The sequence below is a fragment of the Nicotiana sylvestris genome, chromosome 2 (assembly GCF_000393655.2).
Source record: "Nicotiana sylvestris chromosome 2, ASM39365v2, whole genome shotgun sequence".
Lineage (NCBI taxonomy): Eukaryota > Viridiplantae > Streptophyta > Magnoliopsida > Solanales > Solanaceae > Nicotiana > Nicotiana sylvestris.
The window spans coordinates 83,166,238-83,186,884 of record NC_091058.1 but is presented as its reverse complement, the minus strand read 5'-3'; the positions used below and the strand labels follow the sequence as shown (position 1 = coordinate 83,186,884).

At 40.8% G+C, this 20,647-nt stretch overlaps 2 protein-coding genes across 2 annotated transcripts; one reads left to right on the top strand and one right to left on the bottom strand.

Annotated features, from left to right (window-relative positions):
• The first annotated feature begins 201 nt into the window (after positions 1-201).
• On the top strand, positions 202-6,417 carry LOC104237073 (beta-galactosidase 3). Its single transcript, XM_009791150.2, has 19 exons — positions 202-631; positions 728-823; positions 925-1,037; positions 1,129-1,195; positions 1,299-1,391; positions 1,510-1,653; positions 2,064-2,152; positions 2,241-2,346; positions 2,465-2,552; positions 2,843-2,961; positions 3,048-3,212; positions 3,351-3,529; positions 3,696-3,805; positions 3,889-3,998; positions 4,641-4,751; positions 4,837-4,950; positions 5,027-5,229; positions 5,347-5,683; positions 5,811-6,417. The coding sequence occupies exons 1-19, from the start codon at positions 461-463 to the stop codon at positions 5,928-5,930; spliced, it is 2,535 nt and encodes an 844-aa protein (XP_009789452.1). The 5' UTR covers positions 202-460; the 3' UTR covers positions 5,931-6,417.
• A 607-nt stretch (positions 6,418-7,024) lies between these two features.
• Positions 7,025-9,278, bottom strand: LOC104237072 (thioredoxin H-type 2). Its single transcript, XM_009791149.2, has 3 exons — positions 8,786-9,278; positions 7,572-7,694; positions 7,025-7,426 (listed from the first exon to the last, which is right to left on the bottom strand). The coding sequence occupies exons 1-3, from the start codon at positions 8,870-8,872 to the stop codon at positions 7,280-7,282; spliced, it is 357 nt and encodes a 118-aa protein (XP_009789451.1). The 5' UTR covers positions 8,873-9,278; the 3' UTR covers positions 7,025-7,279.
• Positions 9,279-20,647: the final 11,369 nt, after the last annotated feature.

Sequence of the window (20,647 nt, the reverse complement as noted above, 5' to 3'; positions counted from 1 at the left end):
GTTTGTCAGCTTCTTTTACTACTATGTGCTTTAACTTATTAAACTATATTTTTACTTCTTTTTGAGTGTTGAGCTCACAGTCACGCACTGATGACTTTCTCTCTCTCTCTTTTTTATTTTCTCTCGGCCATAGTGAATTAAAGCTGTACATTACATTACAACTGTCTCTATATATAACTTGTATTTACGCTTCCAAGACTTGCAACTATAGTTTTGAGGTGGAGAAAGAGGCAATTACTTGGACAGAAGCAGTGTGTTGTGGTGCTGTTCAAAGCTAAAGTGGACTTACTTGCAGTGCACCCACATTGCAATTAAGTCCCACCCCTCCACATTTTCTCCCACTTTTATTAGCTTTTTTCCCCAAGATTCTTGATCTTGCTTCAAAATTCCCTCCACCCAGAAAGCAAAGTTTTGTTCTTGGATGTGTTTGTAAGATACAGAGGAAAAAGGAGGTGGAATAATGGAGGTTAACTCAGTTCAGAAGTGGGTTATGCTGTGGTGTATAGTGTTGTTTATCAGTTGTGAGTTGATTCAGTGTGATGTTACCTATGATAGGAAAGCCATTGTGATTAATGGCCAAAGAAGATTACTTTTTTCTGGTTCTATACATTACCCAAGAAGCACCCCTGAGGTACTCTAATTCTTGCCCATTTTATACTCTCTCTTTTTTCTTGTTTTTTAGTGTGAAGTTGTTTATGAAGTTAGGTTCAAAATGTGGTTTTTGTAGATGTGGGAAGATCTGATAAACAAGGCCAAAGAAGGAGGTTTGGATGTGGTTGAAACCTATGTGTTTTGGAATGTTCATGAGCCTTCTCCTGGCAATGTACATCATTTCTCTACTATTTCTGTACAATTAGCTTGTTTTTACTCATATCTTGTGCTCAAAGATTAAATCTTTTTTCATGTTCTTTGTGGGGTTTTCAGTACAATTTTGAAGGAAGATATGACCTGGTGAGGTTTATAAAGACAATTCAGAAAGCAGGCCTCTATGCTCATCTTAGAATTGGTCCTTATGTTTGTGCAGAGTGGAATTTTGGGTACATTTCTTCTTCTTTTAGCTCTTCTTTAGATCTAATAAAGACAAGTGGTAATTTCATACTTGTACTAATTTTACTGTCAATTCTACAGAGGGTTTCCCGTATGGCTGAAGTATGTACCAGGCATTAGCTTCAGAGCAGATAATGAACCTTTCAAGGTCTCAATTTCCCCCTTAAAAAAATATTAGCTTTTGAAGAATATTTATCATTTTTATATGTTGGGTTGTTAATGAAATTTTAATTGTTTTATGGTCATGGCAGAATGCAATGAAAGGGTATGCTGAGAAAATTGTTAACTTGATGAAGAGTCATAACCTATTCGAGTCTCAGGGTGGTCCAATCATACTATCCCAGGTATATCTTTTACTCCAATTTGTTCATTATACTATTTCTTCTGTTTGCTGAAGCCTAATTCAACTAAAACTAGTTCAATTCTCATGTAACATTTCTGTCTGATCTGCTTCTATTGCAGATTGAGAATGAGTACGGGCCACAAGCCAAGGCACTTGGAGCAACGGGCCATCAGTATTCAACATGGGCTGCAAATATGGCAGTTGGATTGGATACAGGTGTCCCCTGGGTCATGTGCAAGGAAGAAGATGCCCCAGATCCTGTGGTATGCAAACTCAGTTTTTAGAGCTTCTCCTACTTTCGTTTGGCATAACAGTAGTAGTCAGTCCGCATTGTTCTATTTATAGCTTTTTTTAAGTTTAATTTAATTTAACCTATAATAGACCGACAATATAAAAGGATCGTAATTATTCAATGTAGGTTTACCTGCTATAACAACTCGCTTACCATTGTTCATGCTTGCTATAAAATTTACCTATATTTAGCTTTTAAGTGACTTGATAGTGTAAAGTAATTTTGCACCTTCTAGTATGAACCGAAAAGTTTTTGCTCCTCTTGAACCTCTATTTGTTTGCTCCAGGTTCTAATAAAATCCATAAATTTGCAGTCTAAATTTTTAGGCTCCGCAAACAGTTCCATAACCTCTTACATAATTTTTCCTGCTGTTGATAACAGATCAATACATGTAATGGTTTCTACTGTGATAATTTCTTCCCAAACAAACCATACAAACCCACAATCTGGACTGAGGCTTGGAGTGGTTGGTATGTAATCTTAACTTTTGATTATGTTCAAGTTTTGATTATGTTCGAAGTCAGGTCATGTTTGACTCTATTTTCAATGCATTGTAAGGTTCTCGGAATTTGGCGGCACCCTTCATCAGAGGCCAGTTCAGGATTTGGCATTTGCTGTAGCTCAATTTATACAAAGAGGAGGATCTTTTGTTAACTATTACATGGTTAGTTTTCATTAAACTGTTTCAATAAATGCCTGATGTAGATATTCTTTATATAGATCATAAGCATGTATATATAGAGTCTCATATGGTAACAACATTTCCTCTTTTTGCCTGATAGTACCATGGGGGCACGAACTTTGGACGATCTGCAGGAGGCCCATTCATCACTACTAGCTATGACTATGATGCTCCTATTGATGAGTATGGTGAGTGTAGAGCTTTAGTTTACTTGTTCGTCACCTGTTCTTGTGTAAATTTAGATTCACAGCTTCTGAATATTCTATTAAAAAAGTTGTGTTGGTCTCTGATATTGTAAAATGATTGATGAAACCATTTTACTTTGCTGATATCTCATGCTATAAGGATTTTCCTGCGTCTTCCTTTCTCTAGTTTGTGTGTGCTTAAAGAAATTTGCAACATAATAATTTGACTGTCATTTGGCAATTCACTTAACTGAAAGAGAAAATAACTCTTCAATGCCCCTTTCGTTTGACAGGTCTAATAAGACAGCCAAAATATGGTCATCTCAAGGAGCTTCATAAAGCTGTCAAGATGTGCGAGAAAGCCTTAGTTTCTGCAGATCCAGCAATCACATCCTTAGGAAACCTTCAACAGGTATAAAATTCTGCATTGGTGTCATTAATCTTGTTGCCGTGGTTCATTATCAGCAGTTTCTCATTGAATATTTGCTGTTACTGTAGGCATACGTGTACTCCTCAGAGACAGGGGATTGTGCTGCTTTCCTGTCAAACAATGACTGGAAATCTGCTGCAAGAGTAATGTTCAACAACATGCACTATAATTTGCCTCCTTGGTCCATTAGCATCCTTCCTGACTGCAGAAATGTAGTCTTCAACACAGCCAAAGTACGTAATACACCGGCTCGGAAACTTGTGTACATTCAATAATACTCATTAGCTGCTTTAGCAGCTTCTAAAAGTTTGAGTTCCTACACGTTACTTGCTGATAGCAAGGACTTAACTGCTTCCAAATTCTACGTGCAGGTTGGAGTTCAAACATCAAAGATGGAAATGCTACCAACTAATTCGGAGATGCTATCTTGGGAGAGTTACAATGAAGATATATCTGCACTGGATGACAGCTCATCAATTCGTTCTCTTGGTCTCTTGGAACAAATAAACGTTACCAGAGATACAAGTGACTATTTGTGGTACATAACTAGGTGAGTTTAGTTTGGTATCAGTGCTTTTGAACCTGTCTCAATTTGCTTCTCATGAGGATTGGGTTGCCTACCTACCAGTGATGCTTTCTTTCTTTGCTATTTAAGAGTTGTGACATGAAATGCTAGCTTTATGTGACTTAAGTATAAATGTTTCCCCTGCGTACAGTGTTGATATTGGTTCAACTGAGTCCTTCCTACATGGCGGAGAGCTCCCTACTCTAATAGTTGAGTCAACAGGCCATGCTCTTCATGTGTTTATTAATGGGCAGCTCTCAGGTAATGCAATCAATATTTTCTCATCAAAGGTTATCTACAAAGTATGCTTACACTTGGCTAATTTTGTCCTACACATGTTATAGGTTCTGCATTTGGGACGAGGAAGAACAGGAGATTCGTATTTAAAGGAAAAGTCAATCTTCGTGCTGGCACAAACAGAATTTCACTGCTAAGCGTGGCTGTCGGACTGCCGGTTAGTTTAATCCTCACCTTCAGTCTTCCAAATAGCATGCATACTTGAGATCAACTCAAATTCAAATAACTCATAAAGCAAATTAAATAAATTTCTATGGTCCAATAGCTCCCATTGAAGTCAACAATAAGTATGTAGCATCACTAACCTATACCAGAATCACTAATTACTATGCTTAGTGAAAAACCAAATGCTGGTACCAGGAAGTGAAGAAAGTAATAAATCTGAGAGAGCTCATTAAAATTATGCATAGCTTAAAACTATTGAGCATGCGCTGCCTACTTTCAGTAGAGTTAGTGATAATTGATAGAAAAGTTTTTTCCCTTCTTTTTGTCGGGGCTAGCAAAGGCTTGAAACTTGAGAGGACAAGACAAATACAGCTTCATGCTGCTTACGTCGCAGTGTAAGAGGCCATTGTTCATTCTTTGATTACATATACCTATGTGGAAATCAATAAAGGGATAGGAAAAAATTTATCAGAAAAGGAAGGGAAAGGAAGCCAGCTCCTCAGTGTGACTGTAGCTATTATCATCACCATCGCTGATAGGTTGAAGCAACAATGTAGCCTATTTACAGTCCTGAGATCATGTATACATTTTTCAATGTACTCTAAAATCTTAAGATTCTGTTTTTTTTCTGAAGAACATGGGTGGACATTTTGAAACATGGAGCACTGGAGTACTGGGTCCTGTTGCAGTTCATGGCCTAGACCAGGGAAAATGGGACTTGTCCTGGGCAAAGTGGACATATCAGGTAGTCTAAATGACAGCACTATTTTTCAATCAATAGTCAAGTATTTCAAATGCAACCCTTTTCACTAATTTGGACTTACTAACAGGTTGGGCTCAAAGGGGAGGCCATGAATCTCGTTTCTCCAAATGGTATTTCTGCCGTTGACTGGATGCAGGGTTCATTAATTGCACAGAGACAACAACCTTTAACATGGCATAAGGTATGAAATTAGGAGAAATATATTCCAACATCTAAGTGATTGTAGTTGTATCTTACAACTCCTCATCATATTGCAGGCTTACTTCAATTCACCCGATGGAGATGAGCCATTGGCTTTGGACATGAGCAGTATGGGTAAAGGTCAAGTATGGATTAATGGCCAGAGTATTGGTAGATATTGGACAGCATATGCAACTGGAGATTGCAATGGTTGCCATTATTCTGGAAACTTTCGGCCTCCAAAATGTCAACTGGGATGTGGGCAACCAACTCAAAAATGGTAAAGCAGCTCTTCGCAGCTTATAAGCTGCATTCTGATACTTAGCTTCACATATACCATTAACAACTAGAAACTGGAGTTCCTTGTAGTGGCAACTTAAATTTTTTATTGTTTCAGGTACCATGTTCCTCGGTCTTGGTTAAAACCCACTCAAAATCTATTGGTGCTTTTTGAAGAACTAGGGGGAGATCCCACAAGAATTTCTCTTGTGAAGAGAACAGTCAGCAGCATTTGTGCCGATGTTGCTGAATATCATCCAAATATTAAGAATTGGCAAATAGAGAACTATGGAAGAACGGAAGAGTTTCACCTACCTAAAGTCCGCATTCACTGCGCTCCTGGTCAGTCTATTTCCTCCATTAAATTTGCCAGCTTTGGAACTCCTCTTGGAACCTGTGGGAGCTTCCAGCAAGGACCTTGCCATGCTCCTACCTCATATGCCGTTGTAGAAAAGGTACCCTTTAGTCTTATTTTGTTAGCAGTCGCTGAGGACAAGAAAAAGTTGTTCACTTTATTTTGACCACTTACTTGGCCACTGAACATCTTATGACTCACAGATTTTGTTCTTTTAACTTTTCCAGAAATGTCTAGGACGCCAGAAGTGTGCTGTAACAATAGCAAATAGCAACTTCGGAGATCCCTGCCCTAACGTATTGAAGCGGTTGTCTGTAGAAGCACATTGTACTCCTACCCAGAGTTGAAGAGTACAAAAGAAAAAAAATGTTCAAATGTTGCATAACTTAGTTTACACCCATGAGGAAAAGACTAGTGAGAGGTAAGAATAAAGTAGTGAGAGCTTAGGAAATAGGAGGTAGTAGTTTGGTTGATGAATGCTACTGTTGTTGAGGAGAACTTCTGATATGAGTTCATTAGATAGTCTTAATATTGGGGTGCCAAAGGGGACTCTGAGAAGATAGCATATTATAGATGAGTTTATAAACGTTGGGAGTTCCAAAATGCTACTCCCATCGTAGAATGCAGTCTGGTCCCTTTCTACTTTTATACTGGAAATGTGGACCAGATAAGCATCGTTGTTACGTTGTTATTTAGTCAGTGTGATAGCTTGTCTTCCTGGGAAAATCAAACCCCTTAGGTTCATGTTAGGAACGGATCCTAGTATGACCCTTATAATTGTCTGTATTGTGCAGTTGGTAGAAAGAATTCAATGGAAAAGTGTATTTACATCCATGTTTTTTTTCCTTTTCATGCAACCAGTGCCATATGAGATGATCATGTTAAATGCTGTACATGGACTCACTTGAGTGTTTTGTTATACGGTAACCGTGTTCTGGTTTGAACCATGCATCGATTTCTTTGTGGTTTGAATCCTTCTACAGTGGCTGCTGTGATTACTGCTTGTTTGGATTATTCAAATCTTCTCATACAAAGAGGGCCGATGTGGACAGCAGTTCAAGTTTTGGTTTCTGGTACTAGCAACCTTAAATTTGTGCTCGTCGACGTCTCTTCAAAAAGATAAATTTCAATCAAAGAATTATGCTTCCAGCTACCAACTATTTGAAGTTAACTATATCAACCATCTACACCTGAAATACTCTATTTGGGTGCAACATTTTCTGCTGGACCAAAGAATTGTTCATGACTTGAAAATCACATTATCCGAATTCTGTCCTCTGAACTGCTCTTAGTTTATAGTCCTGGCACTCTATGCATGTTGTTCACGGCTATTACATTCTTCACCATGGCAGGAGATGATTTCAAGTTTTTGAATCAGACTTGATAAAACTACTATACTATTAAGTATAATACACATTACACAGTAAGAGGAAATGGGATATGCATTCAAACTTGAGCATTAATTAATTCAAATCGAACGCACCAATTTGGAGAAGTCTCGGTTTCTTAAATAAAATCATCAATAAGAGGCAAGAAATCAACTTTTGATTGGATAAGGAACAGATCAAACTACGGATAAATATTGACTTACTAGTAAGAACTTGTAATATCCAACAGAAACTAAATTTATTCTTGCTTATATTAAGATAGATGTCACTAAACCAAGCGCAAATATGACATAGAGTAAAGCATATTATTAGGCTGTTGAGGTACTACTGATGTGCTTGGCAATGGTCTGCTGCAGCTCATCTTTTTTGGCTCCTACCACCTTATCAACAATCTTCCCCTCCTTGAGGAACATGAAAGTTGGCATTGCCTCCACAGCCCAATCACTAGCTACTGACTGCGACAAGGAAATAAGACGTCAATACTTATAATAGACAATTCGTACTAAAAAATGTAATTCCTAAGTTGTTGACCATGTTAACATTAATGGGGTTGGTTATATGTCACCAAAACGTATTAAATGTTTGGCTCAATAGTTTTACCTTCAATTCATCCACATCCACTTTCAGGAAGGTAACAGTGGGCATCTTCTTGGCCAACTCTACAAAGAATGGGGCAATGAACCTACAGGGACCACACCAAGAAGCAGTGAAGTCCACAACTATCTGCAACAGAAGTAATATGAGCAAATTGAAGTAATAGAGAATTCAAAGGAAATAGAAAACAGAGGGCTACATGTATTTAACTAGGTCACTAGTTACCCTTAAACAGTTTATGTTTGCATCCCCATAAATAAGGAAAGGTTAGCCGAACCATGATATAGTACTGGGTCGGATTGGAAAATTGGCATCATAAGCAAGAAGCTTTACGGTGCAGATCTCAGGAAGTTGATGTGGTTGGCCATATATTTTAAAGCACGTAGGATTTGGTACCTTTGGTTCATTTTCTGGATATCTTTTAAGGTGGATACACAAGTTGAGGGCACATGACAATTGCATATACAAGATACAAGATCGATTATATGAAGAAAATGATAATATAATATTTTTGAATACTAAAAACTAATAATAATGTTTATTTTGCGCAAGCAATACGGAGCAAAAGTTCAAATACTTGTAAAAAGAACAACTTTTGTACTCGCGCTAAACGTCATGTTATCCTGGTGAAAACAGTTTTAATTTGTCATGCTAGAAGCCTACTGGGTTTGACTGGGTCGCTGTTGTTGTTGCTGCCGCTAGAAGCCTTGATCGACATTGATGTACTAGAAACAAGGCTGAACCAGAAAGGTTTATTTTTTTTATTTTTATTGTGGGTAGACATGGAATATGCCTCCATTGTCAGTCACAAAAGTCAATTGTGAAAAATTGTTACAAACTTCAATCCTCATAACGGAGACAACGTGAAAACACAGATAAACATCACAGCGAAATTGAAGGCTGATACGAAGCGCAGAGCCTGATTTTCTTTTTCCATAGTTTTTTTCCAAAAAGACAGACGGCAATTACCGATCTCGACAAAAGACCAGCCCTCCGGCGACCAACCAAGTAAAAAAGAAAAACATCTATAACAAGAAGAGATTATTAGACGATAAACTGAGACAAATCGACAACAAATCCAGATCTGATCCGTAATTAACATGCGAGAAAAAGTCCCAACGAACCACTAATCATACAGGAAAAACAAAAATGAAAAAATAACCAACAGAATCAGGACAAAGCAACGTAGATACGACAGAGAAAAGACGAGGGTGGGTTACCAGTTTTTTGGCATCAATTCCCTTTTGGAGATGCTCGTTCCATGCATCAACCGTGTGGACGCCAATGACTTGTCCTTCCTCTGCCATTTCTCTGGATTTCTTCTTCTTTTTTTCACGAATTAAGTAATTAATTAGCTTATCAAACAAGCAAGCTTTGTGCAATTTTAGCGACCCTCTCCCTTATATATAGGGCTTAGCTTAACTTAGGGTCGGAAAAAGAAGATTCTGCACACTTACAGATTTGTCCCTACTCGGACTCTTTTTTTTATTTATTATTCTAGTTCCTATGCGGATGGAAACAAAATATCTTTTTTTAATAGTCGTTTGCTCTTTTTGGTAAATATATATTCTGTTGTGATTTGTTCGTCTTCGGCTACGGTTCCGCCCCAAAAGACTACTTATTTCTCTTTCTCATTTTTTTAATAGGCAAAATGGTCACCTGGCACTTAAATTTACTCGTTTGTCAACCCATGAACTTAGAACTTTCTTATTTAAACACTTTAACTCTATAAAATGCATATAAATACACACCTCTAATCGATGACCATATTTATGTGACAACAAGGTAACTGATGTGGCAGTAATGCGTGATGCTCACGCTGAAAAGGAGCATGGAAATATTTTTTAATTAAAAAATACTAAAATAAATAAATCATAAATCACAATAAAAGAAGAAGTAAAGAGAAAAGAAAACCCAACACACTTTGTCCCTCCCGCTTCCCACCCTCAGCCTCCCCTCCCCTTTCTTTTCTTTCTTTCCCAATTTCATGCTCCACCATTTTTGTCATCTCCATTTCACCGTAGGTGCCTTTAACCATGGCAGTACCCAACGAAACCAAAGATCATTCCTTTACCATAATAGAAAAATCACCATGGGAGGCGAAGGAATAACTGTAATGGGTGGACCATCAATTGAGGTGGAGATGATAATAAAATTACTGAGAAATATAGGACGTTGATGGACAAGTAAATAAGATCTATATTAGTCATGTTCCAACTTTTTACCTCAATCTCATCTCTTACCTGTGTATATCATGGAGAATTGCAGAGACAAGTTTTTTATGAAGAAAAAGGTTATTTGGCCAGCAATCTTGCAACCAGATGCACAAGTCAAAGATCAAATAAAACAAATCGTTGGTTGTGACGATCCGGCCAGTCGTCTCATGAGTTACTGCTCCGTTTTCTACATTTTTGCTTCTTTATGTTTTGTTTATCCGTGTTATGTGGTATCGGGTTGGTCGGAACGAATCTGAAATAATTTTGGTAAGGTTTGAGACACTTAGTCTCTTTTGAGGAAGCTTAAGTTGAAAAAATTAACCGGATATGGACTTATGTGTTAGAGGGCTCAGATGTGAGTTCCGATGGTTCGGTTAGCTTCGGTAGGTGATTTGGGAAATAGGAGCGCAATCAGAATGAGTTGAATTGGCGAAGTTGATATGTTGGCGATTTTCGGTTGGTAGGCGAGATTTGGACATAGGGGTCGGAATGAAATTCCGAGAGTTGCAATACTTCCATTGTATCATTTGGGATGTGTGTGCAAAATTTTAGGTCATTCGGACATGGTTTGGTTGGGGTTTTGATCAAAGCGTAATTTAGAAGATTTTGGAATTCTTAGGCTTGAATCCGATGCGAATTTGGTGTTTTGATGTTGTTTTGAGTGTCTCGAAAATTGGAACAAGTTTGAATAAGGTTATGGGATATGTTGGCATGTTTGGTTGAGGTCCCGGGGGCCTCGGGTGAGTTTCGGGTGGTCAATCGGACCATTTCATGATGGTTAAAATTGCAGAAAACTGCTGTGTGTTGCAGAAGACTTAGACCTTCGCGTTCGCGAGTGGGTCCTCGTGTTCGCGAGGAAGGCTACGCGTTCGCGAAGGTCTAGATGTTTGTGCTTCGCGTTCGCGAGAAGGGGAGCGCGTTCGCGTAGAGGAAATTGGTCAGCTGGGTTTGAGGTTGAGCTGTTCATGGTGTTCGCGCGAGAGGGAGTGCGTTCGCGAAGAGTAAGTCTGAGGAACCATCGCGTTCGTAATGAGTGTGTCGCGTTCGTGTAAGAGGATTTTTGGTCAAAGTCATTTTTGTGCTTCGCGAACGCGAGGCTTTGACCACGTTCGCGAAGAAGGATTTCAGGCTTGGGCAGAAGGTTTAAAAGGTCATCTTGTCCGCGATTTTGGGGTTTATTTCTTCCATTGTTGGTCGTTTTTGGAGCTTTTTGAAGGGGATTGAAGAGGGATTCAAGGGGAATCACTTGGAGGTAAGATTCTTGGACATAAAACTTGATTCTAATGTGAATTCCACCTAAATAATCATGGAAATTAAGCCAAACAAATTGAAGAACTAGGGCATGGAAATTTAGACCTTTAATTGAGGATTTGAAGGACCATTTGAGGTTGAATTTAAGAACTTTTGATATGTATGAACTCGTGGGAAGATAATAAATCTATTGATGTAAAAATTATCGAATTCCGAGATGTGGGCCCGGGGGCCGGGTTTTGGTAATTTCGGGATTTGTGTCGTATTTTGATTATTTTCGCTTGGGCTTCGTTCCCTTAATATATTTTGACGTCCTCGTTCTGATTTTGGATAAATTCGACGCGAGTGGAGGCCGATTCAAGGGGCAAAGGCATCGCGAACTAGAGATTTGACCGGTTCGAGAGTAATGATTGTAAATGATGTTCTGAGGGTATGAAACCTCGAACCTACACATCGTTGTACTATATTGAGGTGACGCACATGCTTGATGACGAGCGTGGGGTCGTGCACTATTAGGGATTGTGACTTAGTCCGTCCCGAATGACTATTTTACCGCGTATTTGACTAAAATCTATTTGCTATCATCATAATTTGGGCTGAATGCCATATTTGGGCATTGTGCCAACTATTTGAACCCTTCGGGGATTTTTACTAGTATTTCCTCACTGTTTTGACTTTATACTTGAACTTAGTCATGTTATATTTCACTGTTTTCGTACTCGGCCATGTTTACTCTGTTTTAACACTTACATGATCTTTTAAATGATATTTTTGGGCTGAGAATCATTTTTTACTATTGCCCGAGTGGCTTGTGAGGATTTTGACTGAGTAAGGCCGAGGGCCTATGTTGTGAGGAAACATTTGATAGTGATTATGAGGCCGAGGGCCTGAGATATGTACGCCACGAGGTGGCTTGATTGATATGAGGCCGAGGGCCTAGCGATGATGCCACGAGGTGGCTTGATCAAGCTTGGGTCGTAAGGGGCCCCTCCAGGAGTCTGCACACCCCCAGTGAGCGCGGATACCTATTGTGATCTAAGATTGAGACCGAGGGGCTAGTACTGTTCTAAGATTGAGCCCGAGGGGCTGGTATTGTTCTGAGATGTTTCACGAGAGGCGGATTTGTTGATACTGTGCCCGAGGGGGCGAACCTTTATGTGTTTATTTTTTTATAATTGACTGTCAATTACCTGCTTAATTGTTGAAAAAGGTTGTTCATGAAGTTAATTTTGAGTTAAAGGATTTTACCTATCTTTCACTGGTTTACTATTTTAAATGGTTTTACTGCTTCACTATAACATGCTTTGTGCCTTACGTGATTTCTTACTTTCAGTCTTTATTTATGATTATTACTCACTGAGTTGAAGTACTCACTTTACTCCCTGCACCTTGTGTGAAGATTCAGGCGTATCTGGTCCCGCTCCCGAGTGCTGATCATTTCCGGCTTAAGCGGATTCGAGGACTCTCTAGGTAGCTGTTGGCGTTCGTAGCCCGGAGCTCTTCCCTATCTTACTTCTTCATGTTCTTGGTTTTCTATATTAAACTCTGTAGTTTGATTTGGAGTATTCCGTTTTGTTAGATGCTCATGACTAATGACACCCCTGTATCGGGCTGTGTTAGGTTATTTTTCGCAAATTATGCTATTAACTGCTTAAACCTTGGTTTATTTGATCATGCTTAGACTGTTTCTTAATGCTTAATTGTTAAATACTGAAATGGGTAGTGTCGGCTGGCCTTGTCTTCATGAGAGGCGCCATCACGACCGGGTCCGGGTTTAGGGTCGTGATAAGTTTGTATCAGAGCCTAGGTTACATAGGTCTCACGAGTCATGAGCAGGTTTAGTAGAGTCTCGCGGATCAGTAGGGAGACGTCTGTATTTATCCTCAAGAGGCTGCAGAACCTTTAGGAAAAGTTTCATATTCTTGAAATTCTTTTCGTGCATCCTTGATTCAGCTTGAAATGTAACTCTTTGAATTCCTTTCATGCGTTTGTATGCGCACGAGCGCTCAGTATCAAATGTGCATCGATGGCTTATTATTCCCTGGTCGAGGGGCAAGATGTGATTTTCTGTGCATTGATATTGGGCCAGTCTGGAGGACTCGAGGCCGGATTTTTGCCTATAGCTTGAGCCCTGAGCTGTTGATTTCGTGAGCGCGTGTTTTTGGATCCATATGTTCTGTTGTGTCCCTATTAAGGGAGGTGATGACTGGATAGTTACGTGATGAGTGTGATGTGACTGTGAGATGTATTCATGTGACTTGAAAGTGACGAGAAGGGTCTGCTGGAGGATAGAAGGAATATTAGGTGCTCGATTTTTATCTTGATTTGAGGTATAGCCCCGAGTTATGGGTGTGTGAAGTATCTTTCCATGTTTCCTAGTTGGGAGTGGAGTAAATTTCATGTTGCGGTATGAGTTCAGACTCAGGAAGTTTAAGTGACTACGTAATGTTTATGACGGTGGAAGGTATACGAAAATATTAGTTTGAGGCAAAGCAGGTGGGTTATCTCCTGCAAAGTGTTCTGAAGTTTGTGCGATCCTTATATTGTTTGTTAGAAGAACTCATTTATAGGCGAAAGATATATGTTGCAATTTAAATTTAGGTCGCTTAAGAGAGTAGGTTTAACTGTTGTGAGAGTGAATGCGAGAATTGCAGAAGATTTAAAGTACTAGAGGGTTTGTGTTTCACGAGCTTATGAAGGGTTGAGTTTAATCTCACTATGGTATTATGGCATGCGATACGGTATATGCGTTATGAGTTATTGTATGTGTTTTGATCTATGGCTTCGAGCCAAGTGGGGGAGTCTGCTATTGATTAGTTGACTGCACAGCTATGTGCTATGTTGGTTCCAGTTTGAGGCGTATGGGAGAATCAGTTATGGCCTATGGAGATTGAGACCGAAGATGGATCAAGTAAAGGAAAATTCTTGACAAAGGTTATAGTATGATTCATAGGTGTGTGAGAATTGCGGAATGCCGTGAGTTGTTGTTAGTAGAGGATGCTCGGTGCATAGAGAAGGAAGTTGCTCGGTTGTTTTAGGATAAGGTTACACTCTGTGGTGTCGGAGTGCTAATGAGGCAAATGTCGATCAGGTGGAGGTCAGGCTCGTTTCTATGAACTTCAAGGCAGACCCGCTGCTATTGCTTCAGATGCTGCTATTACATGTATTGTTTCAGTCTGCCACATAGATGCCTCTGTATTATTTGATCCTGGTTCCACCTTTTCTTATGTGTCATCATACTTTGCTCGTTATTTGAGTACGCCCCTTGAGTTTCTTGTTTCACCTGTTCATGTATCTACCCCGATGGCAATATTGTTGTTGTATACCGTATGTACCGGTCGTGTGTGGTGACTATTGGGGGTCTGGAGACCCGTGCGGATCTTTTATTATTGTGTATGATGGATTTCGATGTCATTTTGGGCATGGATTGGCTATCTCTGTGTCGTGCTATTCTGGACGGTCATGCTAAGACAGTCACATGTGCTATACCGGGTGTGCCACAGATTGAGTAGCGAGGTGTGACTGATTATGTTCCCAGTAGAGTGATCTCATTCTTAAAAGCCCAGCATATGGTTGGGAAGGGTTGTCTTTCATATCTAGCCTTTGTGAGGGATGTCGGTGCTGAGACTCCCAATATTGATTCTGTTCCAGTTGTGAGGGATTTTCCCATTGTGTTTCCTGCAGACCTGTCGGGCATGCCACCGGACAAGAATATTAATTTTGGTATTGACCTGGTGCCGGGCACTCAACCCATTTCTATTTCGTCGTATCGTATGGCACTAGCGGAGTTGAAGAAATTAAAGGAGTAGCTTCAGGAACTCCTTGATAAAGGGTTCATTTGGCCTAGTATGTCACCCTTGGGGTGCGTCGATTCTATTTGTGAAGAAGAAGGATGGTACTACGAGGATGTGCATTGATTATAGGCAATTGAACAAGGTAACAATTAAGAACAAGTATCCTTTGCCTCGCATTGATGATTTATTCGAACAACTTCATAGAGCAAGAGTGTTCTCCAAGATTGATCTCCGTTCAGGTTATCACCAGTTGAAGATCAGGGACTCGAATATTCTTAAGACAACTTTCAGGACCTGATATGGTCATTATGAGTTCTTGGTGATATCTTTTGGGCTGACCAATGCCCCAACAACGTTCATGCATTTGATGAACAACGTATTTCGGCCTTATCTCGACTCGTTTGTCATAGTCTTCATTGATGATATTCTGGTGTATTCACTTAGTCAGGAGGAGCACGTGGAGCATTTGAGATTTGTGTTGTAGAGATTGAGAGAGGAGAAACTTTATGCAAAATTCTCCAAGTGTGAGTTTTGGCTCAGTTCAATGGCTTTATTGGGGCACGTGGTGACCAGCGAGGGTATTCAGGTTGATCCGAAGAAGATAGAGGCAGTTCAGAGTTGGCCTAGATCGTCCTCAGCCATAGAGATTCGCAACTTTCTTGATTTGGCGGGTTATTATCACCGTTTTGTTCAGGAATTCTCATCTATCGCATCGCCCTTTGACCAAGTTGGCTCAGAAAGGTGCTTCATTTGTATGGTCGGACGAGTGTGAGGAGAGCTTTAAGAAGCTCAAGACAGCCTTGGCCACAGCTCCAATGTTGGTTCTGCCATCAATTTTAGGTTCATATACCGTGTATTGTGTTGCTTCGAGAGTTGGTATTGGTTGTATATTGATGCAGAAGGGTAGAGTTATTGCTTATGCTTCTTGTCAGTTGAAGCCCCATGAGAAAAACTACCCCGTTCATGATTTGGAGTTGGCTGCCATAGTTCACGCGTTGAAGATTTGGAGATATTACTTGTACTGTGTGTCTTGTGAGGTGTTCATTGATCATCGTATCCTCCAGCACTTGTTCAAATAGAAGGATCTCAATTTAAGGCAGCGGAGGTGGTTGGAGTTGCTTAAGGATTATGATATCACTATATTGTATCATCCGGGAAAGGCCAATGTGGTGGCCGATGCCTTGAGCCGAAATGCGGTGAGTATGGGGAGTTTGGCATATGTTCCAGTTGGGGAGAGACCTCTTGCAGTTGAAGTTTAGGCCTTGGCCAATCAGTTCATGAGGTTAGATATTTCGGAGCCTAGTCAGGTATTAGCTTATGTGGTTTCTCGGTCTTCCTTATATGATCGCATCAAAGAGCGCCAGTATGATGATCCACATTTGCTTGTCCTTAAGGACAGAGTTCAGCATGATGATGCCAAAGATGTGACCATTGGTGATGATGGAGTGTTGGGGATGTAGGGCCGGATTTGTGTGCCCAATATAGATGGACTTCGAAAGTTGATTCTGGAGGAGGCCCATAGCTCGCGGTATTCCATTCATCTAGGTGCCGCGAAGATGTATCAGAATTTGAGGTAACACTATTGGTGGAGGGGAATGAAGAAAGACATTGTGGGATTTGTAGCTCAGTGTCTCAATTGTCAGCAGGTGAAATATGAGCATCAGAGACCGGGTGGCTTGCTTCCGCAGATAGATATTCCAGAGTGGAAGTGGTATAGGATCACTATGGACTTTGTATTTGGACTTCCACGAACTTTAGGAAGTTTGATGCTATTTGGGTGATTGTGGATGGGCTGACCAAGTCCGCGCACTTCATTCCTGTGTGTACTACATATTCTTTAGAGCGGTTGGCAGAGATCTATATTCGGGAGATTGTTCATTTGCATGGTGTCCCAGTTTCCATCATTTCAGATAGGGGCACTCAGTTTACTTCATAGTTTTTGAGGTCTGTGCAACAAGAGTTGGGTACTCAGGTTGAGTTGAGCACAGCTTTTCACCCTCAGACGAACGGGCAGTCCGAGCGCACTATTCAGATATTGGAGGGCATGTTGCGTGCTTGTGTCATTGATTTCGGAGGGTCATAGGATCAGTTTCTATCGCTTGCAGAGTTTGCTTATAACAACAGCTATTAGTCGAGTATTCAGATGGCTCCATATGAGGCCTTGTACAAGAGGTGGTGTAGATATCCAGTTGGTTGGTTCGAGCCAGGTGAGGCTAGGCTATTAGGGACAGACTTGGTGCATGATGCCTTAGAAAAGGTAAAGGTGATTCAGGAGAGGCTTCGTACAGTGCAGTCGAGGCAAAATAGTTATGCTGACATGAATGTTCAAGATGTGTCCTACATGGTTGGTGAGAAGGTTCTGTTGAAGGTTTCACCCATGAAGGGTGTTATAAGATTTGGGAAGAAAGGTAAATTGAGTCCTCGGTTCATTGGGCCTTTTGAGGTGCTTCGGAGGATTGGGGAGGGTGACTTATTAGCTTGCTTTGCCACCCAGCTTGTCGAGTGTGCATCCGGTATTTCATGTTTCTATGCTCCGAAAGTATATTAGGGATCCGTCTCATGTTTTGGATTTCAGCACGGTTCAGTTGGATGATGATTTGACTTATGATGTGGAGCCAGTAGCTATTTTGGGTCGTCAGGTTTGAAAGTTAAGTTCAAAGGATATAGCTTCAGTGAAAGTGCAGTGGAGAGGTCGGCCTATGGAGGAGGCTACCTGGGAGACCGAGCGGGAGATGCAGAGCAGATATTCTCACCTGTTTGAGGCTTCAGGCATGTTTCTTGACTCATTCGAGGATGAATGATTATTTAAATTGGGGAGGATGTGACGACCCGACCAGTCGTCTCATGAGTTACCGATCCATTTTCCGCATTTCTGCTTCTTTATGCTTTGTTTATCCGTGTTATATGGTATCAGGTTGGTCGGATCGAATCCAGAATGATTTTGGTAAGGTTTGAGACACTTAGTCTCTTTTGAGGAAGCTTAAGTTGGAAAAGTCAACCAGATGTTGACTTATGTGTTAGAGGGCTCGTATGTGAGTTCCGATGGTTTGGTTAGCTTCGGGAGGTGATTTGGGACTTAGGAGCATGATCGGAATGAGTTTTGGAGGTTCGGAGTAGATTTAGGCTTGAATTGGCGAAGTTAATATGTTGGCGATTTCCGGTTGGTAGGCGAGATTTGGATATAGGGGTAGGAATGGAATTCCGAGAGTTTCAGTAGTTCCTTCGTGTTATTTAGGATGTGTGTGCAAAATTTCAGGTCATTCGGACGTGGTTTGGTTGGGTTTTTAATCAAAAACGTAATTTAGAAGATTTTGGAATTCTTAGGCTTGAATCCGATGCGAATTTGGTATTTGGATGTTGTTTTGAGTGTCCCGAAGGTTGGAACAAGTTTGAATGAGGTTATGGGATATGTTGGCATGTTTGGTTTAGGTCCCAGGGGCCTCGGGTGAATTTCGAGTGGTCAATCGGACCATTTCATGATGTTTAAAATTGCAGAAAACTGTTGTGTGTTGCAGAAGACTTAGACTTTCGCGTTCACGAGTGGCTCCTCGCGTTCACGAAGGTTCAGTTATGAAGGCTGGAATTTAAGCCTTCGCATTCGCGAGGAAGGTTACGTGTTCACGAAGGGATGGTTGTTTGTGCTTCGCATTCACGAGAAGGGGAGTGCGTTCGCGTAGAGGAAATTAGTCAGCTGGGTTTGAGGTTGAGTTGTTCATCGCGCTCGCAAGAGAGGGAGTGCATTCGCGAAGAGTAAGTCTGAGGAAGCATCGTGTTCGCGATGGGCATGTTGCGTTCGCGTAAGAGGATTTTTGGTCAAAGTCATTTTTGTGCTTTGCGAACGCGAGGCTTTGACCGCGTTCGCGAAGAAGGATTTCAGGCCTGGGCAGAAGGTTTAAAAGGTCGTCTTGTCCGCGATTTTGGGGTTTATTTCTTCCATTATTGGTCGTTTTTGGAGCTTTTTGAAGGGGATTGAAGAGGGATTCAGGGGAATCACTTGGAGGTAAGACTCTTGGACTTAAAACTAGATTCTAATGTGAATTCCATCAAAATAATCATGGAAATTAAGCCAAAAAAATTGAAAAACTAGGGCTTGGAAATTTAGACCTTTGATTGAGGATTTGAAGGACCATTTGAGGTTGGATTTCAGAACTTTTGATATGTATGAACCCGTGGGGAGATAAGGAATCTATTGATGTAAAAATTGTCAAATTCCGAGACGTGGGCCCGGGGGTCGGGTTTTTATAATTTCGAGATTTGTGTTGTATTTTGATTATTTTCGCTTGGGTTTCGTTCCCTTAGCATATTTTGACGTCCTCGTTCTGATTTTGGATAGATTCGACGCGAGTGGAGGCCGATTCAAGGGGCAAAGGCGTCGCGAGCTAGAGATTTGACCGGTTCGAGGTGAGTAATAATTGTAAATGATGTTCTGAGGGTATGAAACCCCAAACCTGCACATCGTTGTGCTATATTGAGGTGACGAACACGCTTGATGATGAGCGTGGGGTCGTGCACTATTGGGGATTGTGACTTAGTCCGTCCAGAATGACTATTTTACCGCGTATTTGACTAAAATCTATTTGTTATCATCATAATTTGGGCTGAATGCCATATTTGGGCCTGTGCCAACTATTTGAACCCTTCAGGAATTTTTACTAGTATTTCTTCACTATTTTAACTTTATACTTGAATTCAGTCATGTTATATTTCACTGTTTTCGTACTCGGCCATGTTTACTTTGTTTTAACACTTACATGATCTTTTAAATGATATTTTTGGGCTGAGAATCATATTTTACTATTGCCCGAGTGGCTTGTGAGGATTTTTGACTGAGTAAGGCCGAGGGCCTATGTTGTGAGGAAACATTTGATACTGATTATGAGGCCGAGGGCCTGAGATATGTACGCCATGAGGTGGCTTGATTGATATGAGGCCGAGGGCCTAGTGATGATGCTATGAAGTGTCTTGATATTGCGCTTGGGCCGTAAGGAGCCCCTCCAGGAGTCTGCACACCCCCAGTGAGCGCGGATACCCATTGTGATATGAAATTGAGCCCGAGGGGCGCATTTGTTGATACTGTGCCCGAGGGGGCGAACCTTTATGTGTTTATTTTTTCATAATTGACTGTCAATTACCTATTTAATTGTTGAAAAAGGTTATTTATGAAGTTAATTTTGAGTTAAAGGATTTTAACTATCTTTTACTGGTTTACTATTTTAAATGGTTTTACTGCTTCATTATAGCATGCTTTGTGCCTTACGTGATTTCCTACTTTCAATCTTTATTTATGATTATTACTCACTGAGTTGGAGTACTCACTTTACTCCCTGCACCTTGTGTGCAGATTCAGGCGTATGTGGTCCCGCTCCCGAGTGCTGATCACTTTCGGCTCAGGCGGATTCGTGGACTCTCTAGGTAGCTGTTGGCGTTCGCAGCCCGAAGCTCTTCCCTATAGTACCTTTTCATGTTTGGGAAGAAAGGTAAATTGAGTCCTCGGTTCATTGGGCCTTTTGAGGTGCTTCGGAGGATTGGGGGTGGTTTATTAGCTTGCTTTGCCACCCAGCTTGTCGAGTGTGCATCCGGTATTTCATGTTTCTATGCTCCGGAAGTATATTGTTGATCCGTCTCATGTTTTGGATTTCAGCACGGTTCAGTTGGATGATGATTTGACTTATGATGTGGAGCCAGTAGCTATTTTGGGTCGTCAGGTTCGAAAGTTAAGTTCAAAGGATATAGCTTCAATGAAAGTGCAGTGGCGAGGTCGGCCTGTGGAGGAGGCTACCTGGGAGATCGAGCGGGAGATGCAAAGCAGATATCCTCACCT

Excerpts from the sequence above, each read along its gene's own strand:
- LOC104237073 (XM_009791150.2), top strand. The coding sequence starts at position 461 with ATGGAGGTTAACTCAGTTCAGAAGTGGGTTATGCTGTGGTGTATAGTG. Across the intron at positions 3,806-3,888 it reads TATTAATGGGCAGCTCTCAG|GTTCTGCATTTGGGACGAGG; the intron begins GTAATGCAATCA and ends CACATGTTATAG. Across the intron at positions 5,230-5,346 it reads GGGCAACCAACTCAAAAATG|GTACCATGTTCCTCGGTCTT; the intron begins GTAAAGCAGCTC and ends TTATTGTTTCAG.
- LOC104237072 (XM_009791149.2), bottom strand. The coding sequence starts at position 8,872 with ATGGCAGAGGAAGGACAAGTCATTGGCGTCCACACGGTTGATGCATGG. Across the intron at positions 7,695-8,785 it reads GAATTGATGCCAAAAAACTG|ATAGTTGTGGACTTCACTGC; the intron begins GTAACCCACCCT and ends CTTCTGTTGCAG. Across the intron at positions 7,427-7,571 it reads TGGATGTGGATGAATTGAAG|TCAGTAGCTAGTGATTGGGC; the intron begins GTAAAACTATTG and ends TCCTTGTCGCAG.